At 35.9% G+C, this 11,195-nt stretch overlaps 1 protein-coding gene across 1 annotated transcript; it reads right to left on the bottom strand.

Moving 5' to 3' along the window:
- Window positions 1–5,391: 5,391 nt before the first annotated feature.
- LOC306862444 (homeobox protein MSH-D-like) lies at window positions 5,392–8,114 on the bottom strand. The gene is made up of 2 exons (XM_079405253.1): window positions 7,738–8,114; window positions 5,392–6,960 (listed from the first exon to the last, which is right to left on the bottom strand). The coding sequence occupies exons 1-2, from the start codon at window positions 8,039–8,041 to the stop codon at window positions 6,539–6,541; spliced, it is 726 nt and encodes a 241-aa protein (XP_079261379.1). The 5' UTR covers window positions 8,042–8,114; the 3' UTR covers window positions 5,392–6,538.
- Between the last annotated feature and the right edge of the window lie 3,081 nt (window positions 8,115–11,195).

Consider the following 11,195-nt stretch of genomic DNA (forward strand, 5'->3'; position numbering starts at 1 on the left):
GCTTACTCAGTTGGGGACACTTAATTGCTAGCGATTATCGTCAATTTGATTTCACAGATACTATTTAACTAAACTGAGCTAGACAATGACATCTCTGTAACTGTGAAGAACACCTTAAAATAAAATGTAACTGTTAATGATTATAAGGTATTGATGTTTACAGGGACTCTCCATAGGTGTAATGATTTTTATACTGTACAAACTGTATTTTCTATCGACCTACACCTAAACCTACCCCTTACTTTTTGCATTTTTAGATGTTTTTAAAGCCTTTTGAATTACACCAATTAATACCTCTGTCATACCATCTTATTTTACAAACTGGTGACCCAATTAGTAACCCAAACCAGTCCACACACAAATTTAAATATCCCAAATTGCATTGACACCAATGTTTTAGGAGTTTAGGACACAGAATATGACACATGCTTATTCAGTAACTCTTTTATTTCCTATTTGGGTTTATTTATATGCTTTATTTTTTAAGATTAACTTTTTTTTCCCAAGGCACTGCTACATGCCAGTGTTTCCTATCATATCTATGCAAAGATTTGATTTTAGTTACTAAACTATTTCTCATTATGATTTTAAATATTAAGCGTTAGCATTAGTTCTGGCAGGTCACGTGAGTCAAGTTTGCATCAGCTGATTCTCAGCTTATCACATCTACCTAGGAATGCGACACCTATCGCGGCATTCCTATATAAGCTCTATTCAGTATTATTCAACAGCTTTTTCCAATTACCCTCCTCCATCCCCAACTCCTCCTTTCGCCACAGTCAGGACTTGGCTTTTTGATATTCCTTGCTGAATCAGATTCCTTTATCTTGAATTATGTGTTACAGTTCAATTTCATTAAGTGTATTAATTATATCTGCCTTGTTCTGTTCTGTTTATCCTAGGGGGGTTATTATTGCTGCTCTCCCTGCTCATTCATGACAGGCTGCATGGATAGGCAGGGAGTTTTTGCCCAGAAGAGAACCATACCGCCAAACCAAACTTTATTTGGTAATAAACATCTGATTTTGTGGTGGCTGTGCTTTAAAATTCAATTATTATCATCTTAATTCAAGTAATGAAGGATTTTGAAAATCTGACAGAAATCAGTGCTGAGTACTATTGTAGGTTAACCCTGTCTGGTTTAAAATGACTGAAAATGATTAATAGTTGAAAACATTTGTTAGACATTTAGAAAAGTAATGAAATGTAATCAGTTACATTAATAAAGTAACTGAAATAGTTACACTACTTATTACATTTTAAACAGGGCAACTTGTAATCACATTGCAATTAAATTTCCTAAGTAATCTTCCCAACACTGTCTACAAGGTATTTGAGGTGAACACCATGGCGCTGGGAGTCCAAGATTTCCTCTAGGATCAGCTGAAGGGGATTCCTTTGCTGGGCCAGGCTCTGTGGAAACAGAAACAGGAGAGTGATGAGGCTTGAAGAGTGAAACATGGAAGGGTGAATCTTGTAGTGTGTGGGGAGTTGCAACTGATACGTGACTAGGTTGAACTAATGAGTGATGGTGAAGTGACCAATGAATCTGGGAATGAGCTTCTTGCTGGGTAGGAACATCCTGATGATAACTGAACTTTCCTTTATTGCAGGTGCAGGAGATGATGGACAGTGGAACAGATGGATGGTGACCACAAACCTAGTCGCTAGTGGTAGGTATCCAGGTAATCCATTAATATTTGACACAGGAAACAAAAAGGAGGGAAGATATGCTGGATATTATGTAAGCAGTCTATAGCCCGATTTGGACGGTAATTGTTTCTCATATGGACATCTGTAAAAATTAATTTACATATCACCTCAGTGATAAAACTCATGGATTCGGACGGCGATTTATTCACAGTGGAGGAGTGTTCTGTGATCCTGCGAACCAGAGAACGCCAGTCACATAATTGTCTGTTGTAAATAAAATTAATTTTATTTTATTTACAAATGCATTCTTATTACTGTGTAAAATGTATTTAAAAATACTTATTATTATGTAAAATTTATTCTTTTTTTTATGGCAATTAAATTACCACACGACCTTGGTGTTTGTCAAAAAACAGTAGGTAATTCGGCTGTGGATTTTTACAGGGGTGGTGAGAGAAAAACAGACATCCTGGATTCAGATGGCATTAAAATCACCGACTAATCCCTGTAAATGGTGAAAATCACTTACGTCCCCCTGAGAAACTATTACTGTCCGAATAGGGCTTAATTAATAACGAGACCAGACAATGAAGAGAGATGAGGTGTGTTCTTAAGTAGCAATGCTGATGAGTGAATCAGATGAGGCACAGGTGTGGTTGGTTAGTAGTTGTGTGAGTGTGTGCGCTGTGACTGGATGGACTCAGAGCCTGGCCGATCCGTGACATTTCCTTAATTCTCATGTACTTATTAATCATAAAGTGAAGCAAGAGTTTTTATAAAAATGGTATGTTCCAATTAGTAACAGCAAGATTGCTATAACTAGTTGCAAGGGGAATTGGACAAATTATAGAGCAAGTCAAACAAGGTTATTATAGCGGCACTAAATCGTGGTAAACTCCACCATTACTTGCATAGAGGGGAGTTAATACTGTACCTTCCTTGTTTTTATTATTACCTTTGTTTTTAAGGTCTTAAACATATTTATTTGCTCACTTTGTACATCTGCTTTAAATAAACACCTTTTTGATGCCAACATCAATCCCATATTTATATCTTGATGTGATCCTCCTTGTGACCGACAGATCAATATACACTTTTTAAAATATGGGTTCCGAAAGGGTGTTCTTGCTGTGACCATTTTTAGGTCTCCAAAGAACATTTCTGTGAACAGATCTTAAAAGAACCGTTTTTTTCTTAGAGGGAAGAACATTTTAAAAAGGACATTTTTTTCACTATAAAGAACATTTTGTAGAATGGAAAGGTTCCATGGATGTTAAAGATTCCAAAAATAAGCTTTATACATACGATAGCATGATGCATCACTCAGCACAACATGCTTCTAAAACACACTTGTGAAAGTTAATAAACGTATAATAATCACATATTTTACCTTGAAAATGTTCCATTATACTTAAATACGAAAGCCTCAGTGGTAACTGGAAAACCATTAGCAGTTGATCCCTATTTAAAGAGCTACTTTTCTAGTGCACTTGTACCTTTAGCAAGCTGTCTGACTAATGAAGTCAGGAATAGACAAGCATTCAACAGCTAGCCAAGGCCAAAACTATAAATGATACTGCTTGTGTGTTTGGGCAGTTTTCATTAATACTAGATCCAGTTTAGATGACTGCATGCAATTTCATATGGCAGTATGCTTTATCATCAGAAACATAGAAGAGGATTTTTACTTTATTTCCTTCATAAATCTCTATCTACAGTTATAGTAAACATCATATACTAAATGCAAATCTGCTTAATCCAAGATCATTGTGCAATATTTTCCAACTGCATCTTATGTGTTGATTATTTGGTTTCATTTGATAACTAGAAGCATGCTGATAATGTGTAATAAAGTAAAATGAAATAATAAATAATGTGACTTGCAACCAAAATCAATTTTATTTTAAGAAAAACACGCAAAAACACTTTATTTACACCTGTTTGCATCTGAAAAGCATCCATTTTGGGACCAGTGACTGCAAGATTTAAAAAAAAGTGTGTGTAATGTGTTCATGCTCTTCTTTATCTTCTTCAGTGGATAGCATCATGCTAACTACTACCAACTGCCTACAACTGTTATGAGTATTTTTTTAATCTTTTAATTTTATAAGTTAAAATACATTCAAATACACTTCATTTATACAGTAACTTGAATACACATCCCTTGTGATGAGCATATTGTCCATTTCCAAATTAAAGTTAATTTTGATATTTTTAGGTGGCCATAAAGTCTGAAAAAAAATTAAAGTAGCTTGGCATAAATGGATGAATGAATGAATAGGTGAGGAAGGAAGGAAGTTGTAAATTGACATGGGTGACTACCCAGCAAATGTAATTATATTTATAAATGACTAATTCATGATAGTTGTTTAAAATAAAATATCATAAAGCTTTTAGGTGTGTGCACTGATAAGGAAAATGCCTTCCTACTTAGTAGTTGTAGTTAATGGCTGTAGTACATGGCATCGTTAGAGTAATAACATATAAAATCTAGTATCTTAAAGGTTTTTCATAACCATAAACACCATATTAAGCAAAAAAGGTAGACTTGGAATGCATAAGATATCATACAAGGGAATACCACAAGGAAGGACACACACCCAGTCATTTTGATGTGTATCTTACAATGGTGTTGTTCTCCCTGTAACCAGCAGAGGAGATCTAAATCAGGAAAAGAATGGAAGGAACAACATGTTCCTGACACAAGTGTACGCAGTACAGTCATCATCATAAATGTGATAGAATATGTCAAATCACATGCAGGCTAAATCTGGGACATTCTGTGCACATAACGTCCACAGTTTACCTTTTTTAGGGCTTAGTGTACGCTATACATTAAAGGAGATTAATGAAATGTTTGATTCAATTATTTTGTCAGTGGTGTTTACTGTATTATACCAGTTTTGAAGACTTAATCTGGGAGTGTAGGAAATCATTAGTTTAATAATCCCCATCTCTAATTTTATAGGAAACATTTTAAAGTAAGATTGGCACCATTACCCGCTCTGTTCAGACTTTTTTTTTTCCCCCTACTGAAGTGCAATGAAGCATGTGTACAAAGAATAATAGTGCATTTCTCCCATTTTCCCCCTTTCAAATTATTTTTATATAGGCTATTTCTCTGACCGAATGGAAACCCAGCAGTTAAATACTATTATTATTTCTCCATGTAAATGCAATTTTAGAACTGTAGCCTGATTAATTTTACTCCAGAATATCAATCAGTCAATCAATAGTAATAATGATAATGATTAATTTAATAACTTAATATAATTATATATAATTCCACCAAGTCCAATCTGGAAATGGATCTTTCTGGTTTTTCCAATGAGAAACAAAGAACAAAACAGACTGCACTTACCAGTATGTGGCAGGTATTTAAACAAGTTCTGAACAATATGACAGCTCTGTGAATTTAGCTTCAGAGAGCCTTTTGACTTTTTTTTTCACCACGGGAACAGGATCAGGCAAATAGCCCAGATTCACTGCACTCTCGTAAGTCGACATTATAAAACACATCCGTGAACACTGTAGCGGCTCTGTGTTTGATTAGCATGACTGGGTTCGTGTTTTGATTAAAGGAAGCTCATGAGTAAAGTGCTGACCATAAACGATTTCCTCATTGCATCAAAGTCACGCGGAAGCAGTAAAACAAGCTCTCAAATGTCCCCATTTATAGAGCCACGACTTAATGAACAAGCCATAACAAGGCAGTAAAGAGGTAATCGGTAACATTTTAGCACACCTTTCAATAATAACATTACTACATTATATCATTATTTAACCATTGACCATATATTTATAAAAGTTTTGCAGTGTTCATATTTAGATGTACTGTCATATGTATGCTCAAACTTCTATGAATACTGTTTGTTAATGAAAATGAATATAAAGCTTTGCTTTACTTTGTTGACTTTTTTTTTAAATAGTAGAATTCATATTCATATACAATTCATTATGTGTATTGACAGTTTAGAAAGGAGCATTCCTGGGAACCACCTGGCTACTTCCTGTAATATGTAATATATAAACTTTTAAAAAATAACTTTTTGCTATTTGAATAAAAAAGGTTAACAAATGAGACCTTATTGTAAAGTGTTACCTGCTTTAAAAAAAATGTAGAGGTGCACTTAATTAATACAGAGAAAAAAAATGAATATAAATGTGATTGTGAAAACTCTCACATACTTTCTCAAACATGAAACAGAAATATTAATTTAATAAAACAAATGCTATTGTGTTTGCTTGCCAATTGCAGTTTACTGTACATGTCAGATTTCAGTGACGCAGAATTATAGTATAAATATATATAAAAATGTGCCAGAAAAATAAACTTCCACATTTTAGTTACAAGTGACTAATTTCAAAGATATCTTTGCATATATCATGTTCACGGTCAAATTCTTAAATTTCTCAGTGTGAACATACAAAATCATTCACCTTGATGTTTAAGTTGTTAAAACGACCTCTGTAAAATATTGTCCGTCAATTAACGCAATCGATGTAAAACAATGTGTAATGAACTTGTCAGAACACATTCTTACAGGATAAAAACCATCAACATTAAATGTAGTGGAATTTAAACTCAGTATTTTGTACACAAAATAATTAGTTTTACAATATATTACATAAAGATGTATGACACAAAAGATTTGGCAACAGAATTATTCATCCACAGGGTAAAATTTGATCGTTCAGTCATTGGAAAGTGAGGTAAAATGTCCCGCTTTTTATTTGATGTATTTTAAGACGGTGTGAAGGCACATTATTGAAATATTGGATTTTTTGGTTGGTGCTTTTTTCGGTTTTGGACACCCGACATTTGTAAACATTGTCTTTCTGTACATCCACAGTTCAGTACTAGTCCATACTGTAGCACTTCTTCTCAAGCGAGGTGATACATGCTGTACCCTAAAGGTGTTCCATAAAGTCCCACTGGAGCAACAGGCAATAAAGGCCTCTGGTAGGGATATGAGTGGCCATAGAGTGAGACGGCCGAATGAAGTTGGGTTCCAAGAGGAAAAGGCAGACTGAAATTGGGGTGGAGGGCAGGTTTGGCAGTCAGTTTGAACTTTTCCAGCTCGGCCTCTTGCAAACGCTTGGCCTTGGCCCGTCGGTTCTGGAACCAGATCTTCACCTGGGTCTCTGTGAGGGTGAGGGAGGTGGAGAATTCTGCTCGCTCGGCAATGGACAGGTACTGTTTCTGTCTGAACTTTCGCTCCAAGGCCAGGAGCTGTGAGGTGCTGAATGGCGTACGGGGTTTACGGTTGGTCTTGTGCTTGCGGAGAGGACAGGGACTTACCTGGCCTGTGGTAGGAAAAGAAGGTTTAGTTTAAATGTTAGTGTAGCAAAATGTAATCATTAATAGATTTCTTGTAGATTTTAGGTTGATCAACAGTAGATTTTAAACTAATTTAATTATAGTGTTTTCATAGTTCAAATAAAACATACACTTTATACAATTATAGCCTACATACTGTAAGCATGTGAATGTGTTTTACTTTCTTTTTTTACTTTGATAATTTTAATAAGAATTATGATGAATGTGAAGGCAGGGGAGAAGTAAAATGAAAATAAAGCTATAATAAAATTGTTATATTTAGTAAATACATTTTGATGTTGTCATCTACTGTACATATTCTGCTTAATTACAAAGTTGTTTAAAAAAACGGCAAAATCTAATTATTATATAGCCTATATATATATATATATATTTTTTACTCTATACTAGTGTTATGTTCTGAATGAAATCAGAGTTCTCCTAAATAAAAGGTGAAACTGCTGGCGTTATGTTTTCAGAGCAATGGGCCCTCATGTATCTCTAGTTTCCATTAAATTTATACTTTCACAGTCTATTGAATATGTATTCGCTTTAGTTGCAAATTGCCTAACACGAAATAATCATAAAATACGATGTCAGCTATTTGTAAATTAAGAAGATAGCATTGCCACTTTTTAGATCTCTTATAAGTTTCAATAAAATGAGCCAAATTGCTCGTTTTAGGAAAGATCATTTTATGACCCTGTCGTAATTTATATAAATTAATTTAAAGCATAAACAGTTCAGAAAATGAAATCGCTTACGTGTTTGAGCGAATCTAGAGTTCATAACCCATGGTGTACAGTCATCCGGCTCAGGGGACTCCGATTTGACGGGTGAGGTTTGCATAAAGTGCTTTTGTATTCCAGCCGAGCCACAAGAATCCCTGATCTCAGGCTTAGCAAACTGGCTGAATACATCCTCCTCTCGCCGTCTTTCAAAGTCCTTACTGGTTTTGTGGCTAGATATAAGAGACTCCACGCTGAACGGGTGGCTTGACACTTGGGTTTTGCGCTGCTCCATGTCTCGATCTCCGTCTGATTCCTTCAAGCTCGCGGACGCGGACATCCTCCTCGCGACAAGCGTCTGGACGCACGAACTTCAAAGTCACTCTGAAGTCTCATGCAAAAAGTATGAAGCCTTTGATGCCTTGAAGCACGCGGCCACAACAGAACTTTCAGCCAATCAGAGCGCTGCCAAATTAGGCAGTGCGATCTATTACTCCTGATTGGCTTACTGAGTTTGTAAGAAAGTGTCCATCATGATCGACAAAATGACAGCGATAGATTTAGCGAAAGATTCTGGATATTTGGTAAGTAAAGCTATGGATTAATAGGAAAGAAAGATAACAATGTAGAGTAATGACTGGAGTAGCCTAAATTAAACATATTTACAGTGACTTGGAAGCTGAAACAATCATAAAACTAGTTGAGTTAGTTGTTTGTAGTTCTGTTAGTTCACACTATTCTAACAAACATAAATCCTCAGGGAGTTAATTCTGCAGGGTCATGACAGTTCTTAATAAAGCAGATAGACAGTCTATTAGACAGTTGTTTTTTAATGCAAATAGGCTAACCACTGTACCACTGTACCACTTTGACAAAATATGCTGTTTTCTTTTATCAGCTTCACACCATAAATGTGGCGTTTTTATTTTTTTATTTGCCTCAAGACACAAACATTTTGTTCCATTCTGCTGATCTGCTTTTTGAAGACAAGAATGCCATGAGTGTTATGTTTATCTAAATGTTCTGTTCATTTTAAGTATTTTTTGCTTATTAGTATGGTTGGAATTGGATTATTGAAGGTCAACAACAAAAATACTCATTAACAAAATGGGATTAAAAACATAGGATTTTTATGTTAACATATTATTGCAAGTTTGCATCATATTCTGAGTTTAATTTTCACTGTTTTATTCATTTTGTGGAATATGGAAATTGTTTTTGTGTAAGTGAGATGAGTAAATGCATGTTCACATTTAGTCTAGAACTACAGTAAGTATCATGTTTTCACAGCACACACAACGCACTTATGCACTTACTCCTGATTTCTCTCAGCATGGAGGCAGGAGAGCTGTCAGTCAATAAATGGGAAAACTAAGTAACTACTTGTTTCCTTGTAAATTAAAAAGCACTTTACTAGTTACTTGAAAAATGTATTCTGTAACTTTCGTTACTTGTAATGCGTTACCCCCAATACTGGCCCAGACAAATACAAGAAAATGAGCTTGAGGCATTACAGTGCAATCTATCATTACTATTCGAGGTATAAATTGAAGTGTTATTATTTGCTTTAAGAAGATCTTTTGCCATTTGCTGTCTGCTATTTTGCACGCCATCTAATCTCCTTGGAAAAAGCATTTGTTCCTGGCAACGGCAGTAAACTGCTAACGAAAGCATTAGGGTGTTTACTCTTTAAACACGAGAGTTAGCTTCAAAGTGAAGCAAATTATCGCACTGAGAGAGAAAGGAAATGTATTTATCATGAAATTTATGTCTTGTGGACACTGACGCTGAGAAACTGTACAGTAATAAGGCATTTAACAGAGACGGATTACTTTTGGTCTCGTCCTAGATGGGGGAAATTGTTTGTAACCATGACACTTAGGGTATTTGGGCAATCACACTTAAAATAAACATCACCCTTCTTCTCTTGTAATGAATAGCTGGAGCAGCAATCAGCTGCTTGTTGGACTGGTTTTTATGTGTGTTTGTATGTGCACTAATGCTGCAGGGTGAGATTCTGCTAGCTTGTCGTTCCCAGGAGCCTCAGCGCGTTTATTAAGCAGGATGATTTCACAGACAATCTGAGGTTTGTGAAGGCGCCAGTGAGCGGGCAGATGAAAGGCGCCTCTCCTCGGGGGAGAAACTGTGGCAGTTTAGCGGCTCCACTCAGGAGGAGTCGCCTCCCTGTACACACACACACAAACACACACGCATGCACACACTCAGCCGTCACGCCCCTGCCCTTAGGCACCTTGTCGAGCACAATCCAACTCTTTGCGTAGATGGACTGAGAAAGACTGCTGAACTGTAGTGATAGATGAGAAGGACATACGTTTGCAGTTGAGGATCATAGGAGCTGACAGGAGACATATGAGAAATACTCACCATGAGAGAGAGAAGAAAAAGCAATGTTATGCCTTAAATATAGTGTTCAAAAGAGATGCAGGAAAATGACCCTTTAGGATAAGCCTTTCTGAAATTGACCAACACATCCTCTTTCCTTCCTCTCTGATCTCTTTGACCTTTGTAAATAAACAGAGGCAGGTTTGCCAGAGAGTGCAGAAAATGTCAAAAAGAGTGCTCCTGGTTTTTCTGGTATGTTTGGACACACCTTGAGCATTGTAATTATGGGCTCAGCTTTGCAGTGCAGGAATGCTTGTGTAGCTATTTAAATTTCTTCAATCTAACAAACTGTTTACACATCTATTTGCCCAGCTTTACACACGCTATGATCCACCAAATCAAACTTGCACCTGGCCATATCATTTCTCGATCATTCTTTACACAATAGGGATTTCGGTCAATTGAACATGAAAGAGATTGGCAGATGTTATCTACTTACCTCTGGTTCAAATTTGAACACTAAATATGATACTGTCAACTTCACCATTGTTCAGTTTTTAAACATTAACTTAATTTAAACTAAATACTCTCAGGACATCTCTACTCTCAGGACTACTCTCAGTAAGGGTCAAAAGGGATAGAGTAAGAAGGTGCAATGAAATTCAAATCTTGTTTGAGGAGAGCAACTTATATGCATTGTATTTGAACTCAGATAATGCAGAGAATAGGGGATCACAAGCCTTGTCTCACTAATTACACTGCATGACAAGACTTGGCACAGGTGACAGCAACTGTCATCACTTTGTTTTTATTAGTACCTTATTAGGCTTCCGGATCCTTCTCTTAGAGCAAACATTTGCTGTAATGAGAGAAAATTGCTACCCACCAAAGGAGGATGGCGCCAGCTTCAATTAGCTCAAGGGAGGAAGGTATTACTTAGAGGCACATAAATTATCATGTAATATAAAAATGATTCACTCAACACATGATAGGTTTCCTGCTGTGCAAGTCTACCTTTTTGTTGACAAATACCTGCTGACTAAGTGATGTTTTATTATTATTTTTATTTAATTTTTTTTAAAGAACTGAAAATGTTTCTTTAAAAGGTAGTATGTTATGGTATGGTTCTTTGTCACAGTCGCTCCAACTTG

Source organism: Barbus barbus (assembly GCF_936440315.1).
Source record: "Barbus barbus genome assembly, chromosome: 43".
In the NCBI taxonomy this organism is placed as follows: Eukaryota; Metazoa; Chordata; class Actinopteri; order Cypriniformes; family Cyprinidae; genus Barbus; species Barbus barbus.